Source organism: Hippopotamus amphibius, chromosome 9 (assembly GCF_030028045.1).
Source record: "Hippopotamus amphibius kiboko isolate mHipAmp2 chromosome 9, mHipAmp2.hap2, whole genome shotgun sequence".
Lineage (NCBI taxonomy): Eukaryota > Metazoa > Chordata > Mammalia > Artiodactyla > Hippopotamidae > Hippopotamus > Hippopotamus amphibius.
This window is the reverse complement of record NC_080194.1, coordinates 86,675,104-86,694,827: the sequence shown is the minus strand read 5'-3', so window position 1 is coordinate 86,694,827 and position 19,724 is coordinate 86,675,104. Positions and strand designations below refer to the sequence as shown.

The following is a 19,724-nucleotide window of genomic DNA, read 5'->3' as shown; positions in this document are numbered from 1 at the left end:
TAAAGGAGTAATATAAGCTTAATGTAACTGGAAAGTATGCCATAAATGTCAAGGATATGCAGATATGCCTGCCAGCTTTGGGAATTCGTATCTGCACATACCAAAATCAACATTTATCTCAAACAGGTCATGTGATGGATATGAAGAATGCATATTTTACAGGGCGTGTGTCATAACTGTGTAGTAAAGGTGTATGAATGAGCTATCAAATCAGGTACCAATTTAGGACCAAGATGCTGACACTGAGACAGAGGAGAGACCAAGCTAACCGTGGGAGAGCACAAACTCTGGCATCAGACTGTGATGCCAAAAAGTCGGCCTCTGTGCACTGGTGCCAAATCGAATCTCTGAGACAGTGTTTTGGGTGAAGTAGAAAAGAATAGCTTTATTGCTTTGCCAGGTAAAGGGGGACACAGTGGGCTCCTGCCACTCAAACATGGTGCATCTCAACCTGGGGAGATTTGGTGAGGAGTTTTATAGCAATGGTTCAAGGGCAGATTTGCTGATAAGAATCAGAGTGTGTGCAGGGCCTGCGCTCCTTTAGTCTGGCCTCAGGTGGTCTCCTCCCTTGTCTCTGCATCCCCCTACTTCCCTGATTAGCAACTGTTTGAATCTGCCCTTTGGAACTCAGGAAAGGTCATGGAGGCTGGAGTCTGTTCCTTACAAACAAGAAATGGGGAACTTCCCTGGTGGCACAGTGGTTAAGATTCTGCCTACCAATGCAGGAGACACAAGTTCGATCCTTGGTCTGGGAAGATCCCACGTGCTGCAGAGCAACGAAGCCCGCAAGCCACAGCTACTGAGCCCACGTGCTGCAACAACTGAGGCCCACCTGCCTATAGCCGGTGCTCTGCAACAAGAGAAGCCGCCACAATGAGAAGGCTGTGCACTGCAACAAAGACTAGCCCTCACTCACCGCAATTAGGGAAAGCCTGCATGGAGCAACGAAGACTCAACGCAGCCAAAAAGAAAAAAAAAGAAAAGAAAAGGGGGACACCGAAAGGCTTCTATGCCCAGGAGCCCCACAGGGTCCTGCTCGGTTTCAGTTGTGCAATTTGAAGCCCAGCCCAGCTGCTGATTAGCTGCGTGTCTTTACATGACCTTTCTGAGCCTCATTTTTTCTCATTTGAAGATGGGGATAGCCATTACCTCATTGGGGTGATTTGAGGATTGATTGAGATCATGCCTGATTCATAGTAACTGTGCAGTAAATGTTAGCTAGTCTTACTATGATTGTGTTTGGATTGGTCTAGTTGAGATAAAATTCCCTTCCCACCTTCAGCATAGAACCTGTGTCCGTCAGTTGCTCTTTGTAACATTTCCCCTCAGAAAACAAGCAAATTGTTCCTGGAACCAGGGCCAAACTCTTACCCATATAAGGGACTTAGAGCCCATAAAATGGAAAACAAATTATTTTGACAACGTGCTGCAGCGAGCACTGTTAGTAAAACAGTAACAGGGAGGATGAAGCCGTTTAGTGTGTAGACGTATGTGGTTGCTTCTGTAAATGGAAAACTGTTCTTAAAGTTTAGATTTTACAGAGTACGTGCTACTGTGTTTCTGGACTCAGGTCCTCAGAAATTAATGGACTAACTTCGTCTTTGTACCACGGCAAACAGGCTAGCAAAGGCAGCCAACAGAGAGGCACTTCTTGAGCCGAGTTCCTTATCTATAAAATGTGGGGGTTGGCTTCCTCTAAGGTATTTTTTCCACTTTGAAACTCCAGCGGAATGAACAGTCATTTAATTGTGGAATTAAATTGTGACTTAGCGTTGGCCTCATAATCAAGATTGGCAAACATCCTTGGGACAGGAGACCGTGGAAGAGGATGGTTGTTTTCCGGAGTGCAGGGCAGCCGCAGAGCTCAGTGGGCCTGGGCTTCCCACGAGGGGAAGTTGGGCCTGTCTGGAGATCTTTGGAAGAGAGTAGGATGTGATCTTTTCTTGCAGGAGTGGTTAAACTGGGGCTCTCACCAGTCACCGAGGGAGAACTGACTAAACTCCATTTCAGGGTGTTTCCTTAAGAGTTGATAGGTAAGCAGCTGTTTCCAAATGCATTCTTGCTCCTTTTTAAAATTGCTCCCCAAAGATCCATAGTCCAAACACCCTTACCTAAGAAACCTGAGCTTTTAGTTAAATCAGGAATAGATGTTCTGGGCAAAGAGCCTTATAGTCCCAGGTGACTTCTCCCAAGACCTCCTCTGTGAGGTAGGCTGAGTGTGCCGTGATGATCTGAGGGAAAGTATGACCGTGGTCAGAGCTGTCCTGAGGGAACTGCAGGGCTGAGCCGGACCGCGTTCTTCAGCCTTCCTCTCTCCAGAAGGGCAAACAATCCTCAGAGAGCGTGAGGCTGGGAAGCCAACTGCACTGGGTCCCTCTTCAGACCTCCTGACTCGCCCCCCAACACTGCCCCACCCACCTTTTCTTCACTCATAGACATTCACTGAGCAGATACACCGTGTGGGGCAGCGAGCTCCATAACAGGATGATAAGGATGAATGGGACAGAAGTCTTGCTCTGGTGGCATTACAGTCTGAGGGGACGTGGAAGGTGCACACGAGTAATTATGATACAGCCTGGAAAAGGATGTGTTGCAAAGCAGTGTGGGTAAAGTGCGCCAGGGCTTTTTTTAATACAAGTAAGGATTGATTTAAATGAATGTGGAGGACTTTCTCGAAAAAGAAAAGAAGGGGAAGTCATAAAAGGACAATTAGAAGAGTATTGTGGACTTGCTCCAGAACCTCAGAACCTCTGGGATACTATCAGCCTTTGACCTGGAAATGCTTGCCAGCATCATCTGGTCCCAGCCTCAATGTGACAGCATCCCCCACACCTTCGGTCTCTGCTTGATCATCTCTCCTGATGGGGAACTCACCATTTATTTTTGGATGAACAGTGTCTGGTCATTGAAGGAAGTGGGGAGAATCTCTGACAGAGAGAGAGTGTGTGTGTCTGTGTGTCTGTGTGTGTGTGTGTGTGTGTGTGTGTGTGTGTGAGAAGGAGAGACACACAGAGACAGAGAGAGGGAAGAAAAAGAAGGGGAGAGTGAGAAAGAGGCAGGTCAGTGACCTAGGTTTTCAATACCCTGGTGAGGCCCTGCCTGAAGGATAGTGGGACCAGTGAGTGCTGACTGGTTGTTCTTTGGTTAAGCTGGGACATTTTATTTCGGTGGCGATAGAGCCTAATGTCCTGGTTCCAAGGTCCAAGGATGCAGGGGTGAACTTGCACAGAGTGAGATCATGTGAGCCAGCCTTCAAGAACGGAGACTTTGCCCTGGTTGGCAAGATTGAAGCCATTGCCTTCCTAAGTCCTGGAAGCAGGTTACATCTCCCTTTGGAAGCTAAATTAGTACCCAAAGACCACAGAGAAGATACTTTTAAAAGTCTTTAGTGTTTACTAAGCTACCATTTCACCAGGCATTGGCAAGCCTCGTTTTAGGCAAACCAGCTTAGCGGAGGCTCTGGCTGGCCCATTTGTGTGCAGGCCTTGCTTGGAGCGTTGTGTGGACAAATCTCAGTAACAGAAGCCTCCAGGCACCGGCACCTGCAGACTGCTGACTCACTGAGATCTACAGGTGGACTTCTTAACAGGTAAGGGATGTTAGAGACACTTGGGTACAGATTAGGAATTAGGGCTTCACTGACATCATTAGTTGCAAATGAGAAACTACTTAGGCCTGAATGTGCTAATAAAAAGTATATCTCGCAAGCACTTCCAGCAAGTGAGTTCTACTAAATATTTGGGATAGAGTTTATTTTTTAAATATTTAGAATTCAATAGGAAGGCCCAAGGAAATTGGTTTTTACTTTGTGGTATGTTTTGGATAGGGAACAAGTAGAAACTGACTGAATTAGACAGAAAAACAGTGTCTCGGTTTGCAGAATTGCAACCCCACGTATCAGTTTATTTACCAAATTGCAAATCAAATAAAAGTCTTCACAAAAAATGGCAGAGAGAACCAGTCTGAATAGTGGCTTAACATATATATTTTACAGGAAGTTGAAATAGAGTAATATGGAGGAGTACAGAAAACACTGGTTTGGGATTCAGACTACTTGGGTTTGAATCACATCTTAATAACTAAAGTTTATCTCTCTGGGCTTTGTTTTCCTCATCTCTAAAATGGGAGAATTGGCACAACCTCAGGATTTTTGTGAGGCTTAAATGAGAAAATACAGTGCCTGGCTGGAGAAATTTTAGATGAATCTGCAAATTTTTAGGACATTGGAACAGTTCTATTCTATGCTTGGCTGAAACAGATTTTTCATTTGGTTCAAGGCATCATTATCATATATTTGCTTTGAAATAAAAGGATATGAGCATGGAAGTTGATTATTTGCAGGCATACTTTTATTAAGTAGTAGTGTTACTGCAAAGTTGTATATCAGTTGAGCAATATTTAAAATGCATGAGGGGAATTTCCCACATAAAGAAATTCTATCCTTTCCAAAAGTAAATAAACATTGTTTCGTCTTTTGTGCAAATCTAAACATTCAGGTGTTGAGATCAATTTTAGCAAGGTGTTTGTGTTTCATTAACTTCTTGCTCTCTGTGGGCTTATGAAGGAATTAGATGCACACAGAAGGTGTGTGGACAAAAGCAGCATGAGTATTTGGACTCCTTAGTACCATTTGTTTTTTAATTATTCTTTGAAGTCAAAATACTACCTCCAAAATAACACTGGAAGAAATTAAGGTAGAATTTGACCAAAAGATATTTGACTTGCAGAAAGCAATTTCCATTTCAGCCTTATGACCTTGGTCTAAGATTGATCTTACCAGTGCCTCAGTTTCCTAGGTGGGACAGGATGGAGGAAGAATAGACCAAATAGCTAATGAAACTGGACATCTGATGTTTCTTCCAGGACTATAATTCTATTGCATAAGGAAGTTCAATGCTCATAAAGCTTTCCAGCTGACAGAGTTCATATGTCGTCCAAAAGTACTAACTTACATCAAGGGAGTGGTTGCGGGTATGGGAAATGGAGCTCTTTCTTTTCTTGGAAATATGAAGAAACAAGGTCACTCAGCGTTCAGTGATGTTTCATGTTCACGTGGACATCTGGTATTCAATGGGTTGTTTCCTTGTAAAGTGTGTCTTATTCAAGTTGATTAATTGAATAAAAGTGTTTCTGCACCTAAAGAAGCAATCTATTCTAATGAATCCTTTTTGTAAAACAAATGTTTTATATTATAGGATGATCATTCCAATGCATATGTCTTTAAAATATGTTTTCATACACCAGGATTGATTGCTTAAAGCAAAGTAGACCTTTCCAGTTCATAGACTGTGAGAGCTATGATAGAGACTTCAGAGATCACCCTGCATAACCAATCCCCAAATCCCAATTTCAGGGTGTTCAAAATACCATGCAGTCCCTGAATTGAGGTGAACTGTGTGGGTAGTGGTCCAGCATCTCAGCTCCTAGAAGAGAGGTGGGGGGATGGAAGAACTGGCGTTCCTCGAGGGAGCAGTTGCAGGGCAGAGTACAGCCAGGGTCGAAGCGGGTGGACTATTATTCCTGAAAAGTGGGAACATCTGACAGCGTGACTTTCATTTCAAGGCAAGAGCTCACACTAGATCCAGAATTTTACAGGAACGAATTACCTACGCTCACTCCCTCCAGGTGCATTCCTTGCAGAGAGATAAATGACTTGGGCTGCCGTGGGAATAGTTGTCCAGACGTGGATTACAGGGGCCACAGCTGAAAAGCCTCCCCTGAGCCCAGCCTTCTTTAGCTACTTCCTGTGTCACAACGAAATAATTCAAATTTTTGGTTTGAAGTGGAATATAAAACCTAGTATCCCTGTTTTGCTTGGCAAACATGCCGTTGTATCCCATTAGAACAAATGGGACTGTTTTTACAGTTTCAGCATCATATCCCAGGGTTCTGCTCAACCCTAGAAGCAATTTAGAGCGCACTGCTCCAACACCTCTATCACTCTGGATCTGGGTTTGCGTCTCTGTAAAAGGGGGCTATTTTTCTGATTTCAGGGAGGTGGAATAGCCTGAGTTCCTATCAAAAATAAAAGCCTTAGGTGGTGGTTGTAGCTCTTGACGGGAATCATTTCCTAGAGCTTTGGGGCCCTTCTCTTTGAGAGCATTAAGCCTCCAAGTCTTTGTCTTGGTCTTTGCGTGCAAAGCTCTTTATCATCTGTGAAGCCTGTTTGAGATGCGACTTTAGTAAACATCTGTCACCTCCCTGTGCCTCCTTCTCTAATCTCTAAAACAAAATGAACAGTGGAAATAAAGGGATGCTTGGGTCGGATCTTTCAAATCTCTGTTTAGTCATTCTGGAATTTTGTGATCACCAGGATGTAAACTCCTCCAGGGCACAGACTTGGTTATGTGCTCACACACTCCGCCACCCTGTTTTCCAGCACTTAGAACATAGCGTGCTCAACTAATCCGTGTGAAAATGAGCGAATGAAGATTTATGGTAGATACAATCTCTTGCTCTCATCCCTCACCTAACAGAACATTATGATCCAGACTGTTCTTTGTGTAATTCCAAGAATATACCCTGCTCTCTTTTACACCTCAGTGCCTTTGCATAGGTGGTCCTTCTGACTGGAAGCATGCCCCCCTTGGTCTTAGCTAGAAAACTCCTGTGCTAACCTTCTACCTTGGTAGGTCCGGTCTCCTCCATGAAGTTCTTTCTGGATCAAGTCCTCTCTCCCCTGGGCTCACACTGCATTTGCTATGTGCTTCTATTGAAGTGGGTTTTCTTACCAAATTGTAGGTCTTGGGTTGGTGTTCTGCTCTCCCTTCCCTGCCCCCTGCCTCAAGATTTGAAGCAGTTGAGGCCAGGGTCATCTTTGATAAACATTCAATAATTATTTTGAGGAATAAATGAATAGTTTTACAGAAGCTTTTCAGAAACCTTTCACAGTACCCAGTATTATGGTATGCTTAGAGTCTGGGCATATTAAATACTTTTTGATTGATTTGCTAGATTACCAGGTACACCCCCAAGCTTCAATTTTCTTAGCAGATATAGGCAGAACTCCATTGTAAGTGGCATAATCACACAGTCACATTTTGTTCCTCTGAAACATAACATCTGCCAACAATAACACACACACACACACACACACACACACACACACTCTCTACTTTTCCCAATCTAACTCCAGATCCTAGAAGAGTGTTTAACACATCAAAGATGCTCAATAACTACTTAAGAACGAATAGGAATAACAGCACTCCTTCCACTGCCTGGTTTCTGGAACGTGTGGTCTCATCTTGTAGCCTCTGTGCTCTTCCACCCGTAGCAATCGAGTTTTGTCTCCTGTCCTCACCACCGCTCTTCCCTCAGAGGTCACCAGTGATCTAACTACAAAATCTAATGGGATTATCTCCGTCTTCCTCCTGCCTGACTTCATTACAGCATTGGGCATCACTTATCTTTCTGAAATGTGGTGTAATTGAAAAAGCATGAGTTTTAAAGCAGGGACACCCTGGTTTAAATTTGTGCTTCTCTTGCACTTGCTTGCTGTGTGAACTTGGGTGAGTCAGGCACCTTTTAAAATCTCTCCTCATCCTAAGATGGAGCTTTTGTTATTCATTTCTCAGGGTGATTGGGAGGGTCGAATTGGATTTTGTGTGTGAAGCATTTTCCCTGGCGTCTGGCTTGCAGTAGTCATTCAACAAACGCTGGCTCCTTCCTTGCCTTGCCTTCCAAATCATCCCATATTCTTGGTTTTCTTCCCATGTGTCTCTGAATAAATCTTTATATGACTCTTCTCTTCCGTGCCCACCTCCTCTCATTCCACACTTTTCTCCCGCCGTTTCAGATTTTCTCCATCTCCTACCTGCAGTATTTGCCATGCATGTATATAGTCGATACTTCCACAATATGGACTGATTGAATGACAGTCTGTGTGTCCCATCTTTTGCTTCTCCCATATATATTTCACACTGTCACCAGAATTGATGTTCCTCAGATACAGGTTGATAGTCACCCCCCCCAAGAAAAAACCCCCAGCAACCCTTGAATAGCATCCCTTTGTTTACAGAATAGAACTAAACTTTAAATACTCACCAATCTGATCCTCTTGTTTGTCCAGCTTCATCTCCTCTAAGTCCTTCCATAAGCCCTGACTACTTTCTCCCTATTTTCAAAAATTCGCCATGTGTTTTTTGTCTTTGTTTTTTTCTCTTCAGTGCCTTTACTTCCTTTATTCCAGAATGCTCCATTCCTCTTTTCTACTGTAATTCATACTTTAAGTCTTAAATACTGATTCCTCCATGGAACCTGCCTAGACCCCCTCTTTGCCTCTGGTTAGGATTCATTGATTTTCCACTCACACCTGTTTGCACTTATATTTTGCACTTAATTAACTCTGCCCTGTGAGGCTGTATGCTCCAATGCACATCTCCACATCTCGTGTCGTGCTTGTCTTGCTGTCTCCCCAGTGCTTAGTAAGGAGCCTCACACAGTGCTCTAGCTTAACAAGTACTCTTAGAATTAAACTGAATGGAGAATCAACAGGGGTAGTCATGTTTCCTAACACGGGTCTTATAACGGAGACTTAATTAGGTACAAAAAGGCCGACATTTATAGGGCACTTACTATGTGCCAAGCACTATTCTAAGTGCCCTACACTGTTCAGATGCTCACAACAGCTGTAGGAAGGAGACACTATTTTTTTAAAAATATTTATTTATTTGGCTGTGCTGGGTCTTAGTTGCAGCATGCGAGATCTAGTTCCCTGACCAGGGATCGAACCCAGGCCCCCTGCATTGGGAGTGCGGGATCTTAACCACTGGACCACCAGGGAAGTCCTGGAGAAATCATCTTGATTTTTTTTAGATGTGGAGACAGAGACACAGAGAAATTAAATAACTCATCCCCACATCCAACAGCTGGTAAGTGGTGGAAAGGGTCCGAAGCTCAGAACAAGCCTGTGGGCCTGTGCATGCAGTCACTAGTTTACCAAGCCCATGGTATTTGGGGACCCTTCCAAGGAAAGCAGCAGACGACCCAAAGCAGGCCACCTGCCTCCCCTGGAATGGATGACAAGGAGACGGGTGGGGTGACCACAGAAAGTCTTTTCCAGCCCTGACGTCCTTGGAAGATTTAGAGGACAAGTGATGATGTCTGTCTGCAAAAGCAAGGTCAGCCAAATGTTGTGCAGAATAGTCTGGTTTAACTCCTAAGCCTTTTGATGAGCAATTAAACCAGAGAGGCTTATCTGGTGACAGTCCTCCTGGGGTAACGTCATTGCTCACCCTGGCCCTGCCGAAGGCTGGTGGAAGCACGCTTCCAACCTTGTGCATTTTCCAAGGCTGAGAGGCCTCGCCAGCCTGCCATCCTTGGGAACTGAGACTAGGGAGAAGTCTTGCAGTTCTTTCTTCCTTTTCCTCAGAAGGAGGAGCTGGACGTGGAGGCTGCTCCACTGTGGTTTTATTTAGATTGTGTTTAGCCAGCATCCTCCAGCCTCTTCTAACCACACAAATTGAGTGCGGAAACCACACTGACAGCTTCGATAACAAGCTGCTGCATGGGGCGATGAGGTAGGGATTAGAGGAAGGAACAGACTTGGGCTACCTGGGGATGGCTTAAAGCTTATTCTCTCCAATTTCACCTGTCCCCTTAGTCCCCACTCCTAGCTCGTTGTCCATCACCACCCTCATATTTCTGTCTCACAATGCAAGATATTAAAGTTGTCTGTGGGTTTCCAGGAGGTGTTTAGTATCCAGTAATCAAAACGCCCGGGGCCAGAAATGCATCAGTTCAAATGGACTTTGTTTTAGGCATAAGTGAATTGCTTTTATTTAAAAGAGAGAATCTGGGCCCCACAGACCCATGATGGTTGGGCCTTTACGAAGTCATTCTTTCCTGCTTCTGCCTCTAACTAGGCTCCAGTTACCTTTAAAGATGTGCAGAGAAAGCTGCTCTCTAGCCATCTTTGGTCACCCATTCCAGCCCTTAACTGGCCTTCCTCTCAGGAAATGTTTATCATCTAACCTGATTCTCCCACACTGAGTACTACATAAGCTCATTTCCTCTTGCTCGGTAGCAGAAGAAGAGTTTTAGCACATGATCTGGCCGTGCTTCATTTTGTATTTGAAGACAGTTCATTACACTGTCCTCACGGCCTCGTCCACAGTTCTATCAGGATTTCCAGCTTCTCTGATAGCAACAAGTTCCTTTTCATGAATGCCCAGAGCCTGCTTCTTTCCCTAGTACGTGGGCCAGCCCTTGGGTCTGGCTATTCTGATGTCGTGCGGGAGAGAGACTCTGCATCCTCACCTTGAGGATGGGGACTGACTGTCTTGTGGCAACTGTGTTGGAAGGGACATAACTGTCCATGCTCTTGGAAGCTGTCTGCCCTTGGCATCCCTGAGGCTGGAGGGATGTGGCTGGGTAAGGGCTTGCCCCTTCCACCTCCCACTCACTTGGGTGGGCACCCACGAGAAATCTAGCTTCACAGCTGCTCTTTTTCACTTAAGTTCCCTCCTGGAAGTTTCTGCTGAATAACGGACTCTGGAGTTTGCGGGGCTCCAGAAGTAACAGACAGGTGTTGGGTGTCTTGTGTCTGCAGGAAAAGGGAGCCTGAACAGTTGAGAATAAACAACAGTTGCTTGGTAATATGAGCTCCTTTCATTAAAGTCAGAGGCATGGCTGTAAGTTGGGGGAAGGGAGGCCTGTTTGTTCTGGCACCACCTGTCTGGAGGGCCAGAGGTGAGGGAAGTTTCCCAGAGAACCGTCCCAGTCGGTTGAGAGGCAAATGTGGGAGAGAAGTGGGGAGTGGGGCACTTGGAGAGGAATGCACTGGCTAAGATGCTGAAGCTCTTTAGTCCTGAACTCCTGACACCAGCTCCTTTGAGAAATTGTTCTTCAAAACTCTGCACTTCCATTTCCACATTTGTAAAATAACAGATGGAACTGAATAGCTACATGTCATTTCATGAGATCCCCAACTAAAATCAGGGCTGATAAAATGCTGGTGCTCCAAGGGACCTGCTTTCCAGAGCTGATGCATTTGATGAGATTTGGGTGGCCTCTAAGTGGCTTCAGATGACCCAGGTTCAAGTTCTGGCTTTGTCATGGATGAGTTGTTGTGTTTTTATCTATGACCTTAGATATCTTTCTGTGTCCCACTTCAATAAATTATAAAATAAGGGTAATATCATCTTTCTCACTGCTAGGGTCACTGGGAAGATAAAATATTTTGCATGAAGGCCCTATATGACAGTGTAAAGGTTACTCTACAAACAAAACACACAGGACACTGGACAGAATCAAAGGAAGGACAAACTTGATCCTTCCTTCAATGTGCGTAGTTTTCACAGAAATGATGACTTGCAGCTGTAGGACATTTCATTTTCAGAGTAGTGTCCCACTTATCTTACTGATAGTGCCACAGTGAAAAGGAAAGAGCTGGGGGTGGTGGGATGGGGCATGTATTATTGTTTACTTTTTTTTTTTTTTTACTGAAGTAGGGTTGAATTATAATGTTGTGTTAGTTTCTGGTGGATGTGTTTTGAATAGGGTTTTTTGGGGAGACAGATACCATCTTTTCTTTAAGCCGAGACTGCAGGTGGAGGTGAGCGAGAACAGTGGTTGGTGGGTGTCAGGTACTCTGGGTATCTGCTTCCCAGCCAAGTGAAACCATTGCAGATTTAGTTTGGAGAAGCTTTTCCCTCAGGCCAGGAGAAATGTAAATGATCATTCTCAACTACTCCCGGGCATCAGGTTTAAATTAAATCTCATAGGATTTTAGATTTTAGGTTCAGAATCTCTTGTGGGTGGAAAAGTGGCTGAAGTGTGTGGGAAGAGGAAGCTTCTGGGTTTTCTTCCTTGGGCATACATTTAAATTCAGAGGGCTCACAGTTGACTTCGAGGGGGCCGTTCCCCTTGTTAAATCTCCCATTCCCCCAAATACCCATGGAATCTTTCGGCCCCTGTCTGTGGATCCTCCTGCTTTGTTTTGTCTTGCTTTGTGTTTTGGCTTGCCAGTGAACAGTAGTGACCCGCCTTCCTTTTGCCCCTTAAACACTTGAGACCCTGCTCCCTTACTTCAACAGACCTCTCAACAAGCAGGTTCCTTGAACTGCGAAGTTCTCAGATCCCTGGCAAAGCGCTCGTCCTTGGTGGGAATCCAAGGCAGTGAGCAACTCTGTGGCTTAGCTCCGGACCCTGAAATTTGGAGTGACAGCCTGGCCTCCTTGGCATTCCCGGAGCCGGAAGCAGTGTCCTGCTGCTTGCCAGGCCTGACACCTGATGGGAAGGGGTTGTCCCTTTCCGGGCCACATCCGGGAGTTAAAATAGAGTGATACCAAACCAGCCTTGAGAGAGCCAGTGGCCGGATGTGGAGAAGGGTCAGAAAGAAGATAGGCCCACTGTTCCAGGGAGTCATTTACAGGTGGGCCTGGCTCTGGCATTTTGGCTACAGTCTCTCTGTTTCCCTGAGCAAAGCATGCTTCCCTCAGATTCCCAGTCTCGTGGAGGTTGTGCGGTGTCATGATGCCTTGGGCTCCCCCCCGTGTGTCATTGCAGGGCATGGTGGACACTTGAACTGCAGGAATGTATTTTCTTGCAGTGAGTTCTGGTGGTCTTCAGGAATGAGATTTTTCCTCAGCTTTGGGACACTTATGAAATGTTCTCATGACCTTCATCCTGGCACAGAAGCTGGGCATTGGCTCCCTACTGGACTCACAGAGAGGGGCAGAGAGGATTGGGTGAATTGTATGGTGGACCTAATGGTGCATTACTTGTGTTCCTCCTGGTCTATTTGAAAGCCACCATCTGTACTTTGGTTCTTACCTGCAGGATGTATTGGAGAGGCACATGCACTGGGCTGGGAGGAAAGATGAGTGGTAACAGTCTTTGCTCTAGGAGCTGGGCTGCTTTAAACTCAGTCCCAACATAGCACTCCTCAGGTCTAGGGCCAATCTCTTAGGCAGTACCCGAGTCTAGAGAGTGAAGGGTTCAGCAGAGCTTGGGACACCATAGGACTGAGCCAGACTTTCGTTTTCATGACCTGGGGACATACGAGAGTTTTTGTGACCCAGTCCATGCCCCTTGCAGGTGGATGCAGGATTGACCCAGCCACCAGGAATGTAAAGGGTACCCTCAGCTTCCTGGGACTCTCTTTGCTGGATGTTTCGCCTTCTGGGTGCTCATCTCCCTTTAATTTCATTCTGTGCCTGGGGTGGGGCTGTGGTGTTGACGGGGTCACTCAAGATGCACAGAGATCACTCCCTTTTCCTTCTGGTCTGGTCTGTCCTGTGTCTCTCAGGTCCTATTGTCTGTCCTTCCTCCATATGTCATGTCTGCTGATCTCAGCTTATTCCACAGAGCTGTCCTCTCTTCTCAGCTTGTCATTTTGGAAGCAGCCTCTAGGAACCTCACTGTCTCCCTCTGACTGTGCCCAGGCTTCCTGTGCCCCCACCTGCACCCCAAGTGACTCAAAGAAAGCACCTTTCTCAGGAGAGGAAATCCAGCCAGAAAGTCCCCTAAGTTTTCCCTCAACCCTGTAAACTGGGTGGCCTAGGAGTCAGGACCGAATTCCTCGGTTCCTCCCTTCCCTTTCTCCCCCTCAAAGAAAAAGCCGGGAGTTAGATTAATGAGAGCTGCCTGGCCAATCGTCGCTTTGAGAAAGTTTGGGCTGCGATCCTATTTCATTAGGCGGATTGGAGCAACCTTCACTCGGAGGTAGAGCCCCTCCCCAGGGATCGCGTGTACAGTTACACTAGCTGTCGCCGCCTGTGCACGCCCTTTCTGGACAGAAGTGACCCCCGCTCCCCAGCCCGCTCCTCGCCCCCTGCTCCTCCTCTTTTGTTTTTATCCAGCGTCTGCTTCCTCTCTCTCTCTCCCCCCTCTTCCTCCTCCCTCTGCCGCTTCCTCCCGCTCTCTGCCTCCCTGCAGCGCCAAGCCGGCTCCCCAGCCTAGTCCGCCGAACGCAAACCGCTGAGAGTTTGCCGAGCCGCCCGCCCCCTGGGGCCCGGGCCGCCGAGTCCCGCTCGGGCACGGCCGCCAGCCGGCGAGGGAGCGCCGCCGAAGGAAAACAAGCGGGCGCGCGAGGGGAGCCCCGGAGGGCGGCCGGGCGGCGGCGGCGAGCGGCCGGGTTAGCGTCCGGGCGGCCGCGCCGCGAGCCCCCGCGCGGCGCCCGGGGAGACGAACTTGCCCCGCTCGCGGCTCGAGCGGCGAGCCTTTCCTAAAGTGAGAGGCCGGGCGCCCGGGCGAGGGGCGGGGAGCGGGGCCGGCCGGCGGCGAGGCGCCGGGGCAGCGCGGAGGCGGCGGGCCCCATGCCGGCGGCCAACATGATGGAGAGCCTGCAGCCGCCCGCCCTGCAGGTACCCGAGCCGCGGGGCGCGCCCGAGGGCAGCCCGGTCTGGTCCAGCTCGTCGACCCCCACGCTCCGCCGCCGGCGCTTCAAGATGCGCCGCATGAAGAACGTGCAGGAGCCGAGCCTGGAAGCCGGGCTGAGCCGGGACCTGCCCGGCGTCTTGGCCCCCGGCAAGGAGTTCCTGCAGCTGCCGTCCATCGAGATCACGCCCTCCAGCGACGAGGACACCCCGTGGTCCAACTGCTCCACGCCCAGCGCTTCCCCGCGCCGCAAACGCTTCCTCCTCCGCAAGTGGCTGCGGGTGAGGGAGCGGAAGGAGTGCAGCGAAAGCAGGTACGTGCCTGTCCCGCCCTCGCCTTCTTCCCCTTTCCTCCCCCGGCCTCCCCAGAGCCGTCGTGGAGGGGGGGGGGCAGGGCACCCTGGGAAACCTCGCGGAGGACTGCAGGAGCCCTTCGCCAAGGTGGACGGCTTCCCCACGTGTCACCCATCTCCCCAGCCCCGGGGGGGGGGGGGGCGGCGGCGGTGACTTTACATTACACGTGTACACGGGGCTTCGTGCTGCGTTCCATCCCCTTGGATCCTCACAGCATCGTGAATAGTAGCAACCATAGCATCTAAGGTTTATTGAGCCCTTATCAAACTCTGGTCAGTATGGACGAGCACTTCACCGTACCTCCACATTTAATCCCCACAAAACCTCTCTGAGGTAGGTACTCTCTCAGTCCCATTGTACAGATGGAGATCGTAGAAGGCGACAGGGGTGAAGTGGCTCCTCCACTCAGACGGCAGTTTCTACTCTACTTCAGTTTTTATTATTTTATTTTTGGCCACCTCAGGTTGCCTTTCCTCGCGCCCATGTGTAGAGGAGGTGGTGGAGTAGTCACACCGAGTGAGTCACATTTCTTACTGCAAAGAATCTTTAGACACGTAGGTCCGGTCCACACCATTATGGTTTGTGCCAGCTACTTTTTGTCTGGGTGAATGTGGTATCTGAGTAGTAGGGAAGCTCGCCTTCCCTAGAGCAGAGAATTGGTATAGAAGGCCATAGGGCAGCTCCACACTGCCTTGGCCAGGGGTTGTGTTTGAGCCAAGCCCATTGCCTGGTGGCGGAGGGCGGGTCGTTCTCACTGGCTCATTAATACCTTGGACCCTCCCCATTTACTTTCAGACTCTAGGGCCCTGTGTCTTAACAGTGGTCTGTGCCTTTGTGTGGGGCAGCTGAGCAATTGGCCATCTTCCCCAGGACTCCTCCTCCCAGTCTATTCAATTCCATTCATTCCAATTCAGCAAGTGTCTATTGAATGTTCTTCTGAGTTCAGTCTGGTACCAGCTAATGGTGCTGTGGCCAGGAGGCGGTGGGGGTGGGGGAGATGAGTATAGTTTGGGGATGTGGAAGTTGAGAAGGAGGATGGCAAGAGACCTGGATAAGAAATTAAGGCACTTGAGTTTCCTTGGTATTGAGGAGATGGAATATTTGGAAGACATGTACTATGTGTGTCATGTGGTACTGGCAAAGAGAGAAGGAAGACTTATGGAAGGAAGCGGCTCAACCATGACATGTACAGATAGGAAGTAGAAAACAGCAGGAAGGGTATGAGGTTAGGAGCATGAGATCAAGAAAGGGGAACATTACGGGCGAAGGCAAAAGAACAGGATAAGATGTGTCTTTGAGCAGAGGCTGAGAAATTGGGCTGGGTTATACAAATGATGAGCATTTTAAGCCTGCCAGGCTTTCTTTCTCTTTTTTGGTTGTAATGACTGGATGTGGTTATCCCTGCAGGTGCAGATGTAGAGCTTTGTTCTGGGGCTTTTTGGGGACCTGAGGATAACAATTCTTTCTGTACTGGTACTTCATCCTGTCATCTTTTCCAGAGAGTAGAGGGAAATGGGGCAAGCTTGGTGGGAGCTAATCTTGAACTAAAATAGTTTGTCTGGGTTTGTCAGCTTTCCCCTCAAATGTGAGAGACCCTGAAAGAGGCCCTGTTTTGATCTTGAGATTCTGTATACAGAGGACAGAATATGGGCAAGATTCTTACGTTGGTGGTCAGGGTAGGGATACGGGGTAGGTTTGGTTAGATTTAAGAAAGTCTGTTTTGGTTTTGAGGGTTGTCTAAAGGTGCAGTGGAGGGAATTCCCTGGTGGTTCAGTAGTTAGGACTCCGTGCTTTCATTGCCAAGGGTGTGGGTTCAATCCATGGTTGGGTAACTAAGATCCCTGAAAGCCGCACAGCCAAAAAAAAAAAAAAGTGTAGTGAAATCTTCATTTTTGTTGGAGCAGGGTACATACTTTTAAATCAGGAAGGGTTTTCACCTTCTAAGAGTAGTTTAAAAACTGGTGCAGTTGAGGAATTCCCTGGTGGTCCAGTGGTTAGGACTCCGAGCTTTCACTGCTGGAGGGCCTGGGTTTGATCTCTGGTCAGGGAACAAAAATCCCACAAGACACATGGCTCCCCCTCCGCCCAGAATGGCAGTAGTTTCCAATGGTGGCTTGTTGGATTAGAAGAACATATGTATATATGTAGAAAAGGCAACCTCTGGATTCAAATCCAAATTTGTCTGACTCAGATCTCTACTCTTAACCACTTTTAAACTGCCTCCTGTTGGAATCTCTTTTGATTATGGCCAAAACAAAAACCCATCCCTTTTAGGCCTTGGAAATAGAAGGCTCCTTGGAAAGAAAAGAAGCAGTCAAGTGAATGGGTGCCTGCTTGTAAATGGCCAAAACGATTCCCTGAGGAGGAGTTGGCATTTAGAGACGGTAGGGCACAACGAGTATTGGACCTCAGGGCAGGAGAATGATTTAAGTTCTGTCATTTCTTCGCTGTGGAACCTTGGGCACCTCCCTTCACCTCTGTGTTTTATCTTCTCCATCTGTGGATTAATGGGAGGTCTCAAGAGTGATACATGTGGAAATGTTTTGTCAACGTCCCCTTGCTATGCAAGGAGGAAGGAGTATTGTTATTTTGTGAGTGGCTCACATGGAGTGGGTGTGTGATTGAGAGTATAGGTTATGTGCTCACGTGTCGTGGAGCAGCACCTGGGACTCCTCACATGTTACATGATTTGGAGGTGATGATTGGAACGTGACCCAGCTCTGGGTTGGATTAGGGGGGATTAGCACACCAGGCCCAGCACGGCATCCTTCCTCTTCATGGTCCCCACTCCAAGTCTACCTCTCCACAACAGAGAAAAGCCGCTTTCAGGCCTGCGATGCAGTTCTGTCTGATGTGGTAGAAGGCACGGGCCCAAGACAGCCTCAGCTTGTGGGTTTTAACTGCACAAAGTTGAAAATGTAAAGAGAATCAGAAGACCCCTTTCCTCTCCTTAACCCTGGGAAGAAAGAGGCAGAGAAAATGGTGACGTTAGCAAGGACCTTGGGGTCCAGTACTCTGGGTCCAGCTTTGTCTGATTCATCTTTGGCGCTTCATGGTCTAGCACAGTCCTTTGCCTTTCTTCGTGATCAATAGGTGTTTATTGATGGACCCATTAATAACGAGTGAATGAATGATTCCGTTTTCTCTCCTCTTTGGAATGAAATCATCCTTATTCATGAGTCAGGGAAAATTTCCTGGAGGAGAGGAGTCCAGAGGTGCGTTTTTTTTTGGTGTGTGACAGCTTTATTGAGATATAGTTTACATGCCTTACAGTTCAGTCAGTTTTAAAGTTCAGAATTCAGTGGTTTTTAGTATATTCACAAATAGGTGCAGCCATCACCACAGTCAATTTTTGAACATTTTCATGACCTCAGCAAGAAACCCATACCCTTTATATGTCACCTTCAGTCCCCCTCTACTCTCCGCCCCTAGCCTTAGATAGTCACGGATCTACTTTCTATGAAGGGCTGAGATTTGAATGGGAATCAGATGCGTCTTGGTGAAGGCAGTTTGGGTATGTTGGCTTGAAGATGGGGGGATATGACCAAGTGTGGTCTTGATGAGGGATGTAGAAAAATGAGGGTGGTGAGGTGATGGGCTGACAGACTGTGATTTATGCTGAGGAGTTTGAATTTCAATTAATCAGTCAGCCAGCAAAGATGTATTGAGATCCTATGGACCGTATGCTTTGTCTGCAAAAAGGATTCAGCTCAATGGGCAGCCATTGTAGGTTCCGGAACCTGGGAGAGACATGCTCAGAGTGGTATTGGAGGCAGCGAATTCTTACTGTTCTGTGTGAACCAGGCGTGAGGTAGAGGCCTGAGCCTTGCACTGTTCTTCCAGCAGTTAGCGTTACAGCTGGGCATTGTCATCTTAGCCACTGTTTCACATAAGGTGGCGCAGTTTGTTGCTGGCCTTTTGAGCTCCGTGAAGAACGTACTCTGAAGTTGATGGGGCAAACTCTTAGAATTAGTACCTGCGTGTCACCCCAGAGCCCTTGGCCATAACTGGTTGTGGTGATTGTTCAAAACCCAAGTTGAGGATTAGAGGCACTCTCTCTCCTGCTGGTTTATGGCAAGAGGTCAGAATTGGACAGAGACGCAACTTTGGCGCCGGCATCCTGACATCATTCTCTGGAGGGGGCAGGGAGAGCTGACAAGGTGTGGCTGGCTGATTGCGGGCTCTCTTTCTGGGAGACACAGAAGCACTTCTCTGCTCTGTCTCCCCAGGATGCCCTCCTTCTTATCACCTCTTGCACCACTTTCTCTTGGCTCTTCTGTCCCCTCTTCTGTGTGACACATCTGCCTTGTCATGACTTCTGCTCAGCTGCGTATCTGACCTCAGGTGGCGCCTCTCCCTGATTCTGCCAGCCTGGTGGGCCTGGTTATCTATCTGATGCCAGTCTAGCTGGCATGTGGGTTTGCAGGTAATGATTATCCATCATTGGTCTTCATCCCCTTCCTCTGACCTTTGGAGGGAGTCTTGCTTCAGTTTCCAGGGAGCAGGCTGATGTGTGCTACACCCATCCGCTCAGTGCCTGACCCTGCCACGTGGAAGCACAGAGAGTGTGGGAGGGAGAGAATTCCTGTTGTTTTTTCACACAAAGTATCAAACGTGTCTTTTTTTTCACACAAAGTATGGAACAGGAGACCTGTGATTTGTCAGCAGATTAAATAAGTAATGGGTGCTGGGTAAGGGTTAAACTAGGAAAAAACCTCTCTTCCAGCCCCTTAATTCCTTGAGGGCGGGGACTGCATCTTAGTTTCTGCTAAGCACCTTAAGTACACATTTAATCCTCACAACAAACCCCCAGATGGGTTTTATGGCTGGGGAACCTGATGCTCAGAGATTCATCTGCTTCTGGTGGCACAGAAGCAAGGGTGAGATCTGAACCATGTTCTTTTCATTCCAGAGCCCACGCTCTTTACAGCTACACTGACCCATCTCCCCAGGGCGGTTGGCTCTTGTGTGTTTGAGATCACATCCATGTGGAGGGGGATGTTCCGAGGGAAGGTAGGAACCAGGTCGCTGAGGAGAAGTGTGTAGGTGTCA

At 47.7% G+C, this 19,724-nt stretch overlaps 1 protein-coding gene across 1 annotated transcript in view; it reads left to right on the top strand.

Annotated features, from left to right (window-relative positions):
* The first annotated feature begins 14,258 nt into the window (after positions 1 to 14,258).
* The window catches only part of GRAMD1B (GRAM domain containing 1B), a 167,202-nt gene continuing 161,736 nt past the window's right edge, over positions 14,259 to 19,724 (top strand). The window contains exon 1 of the mRNA XM_057750692.1: positions 14,259 to 14,632. Within this exon, the coding sequence (XP_057606675.1) occupies positions 14,259 to 14,632 (374 nt within the window). The remainder of the gene's footprint in view (positions 14,633 to 19,724) is intronic.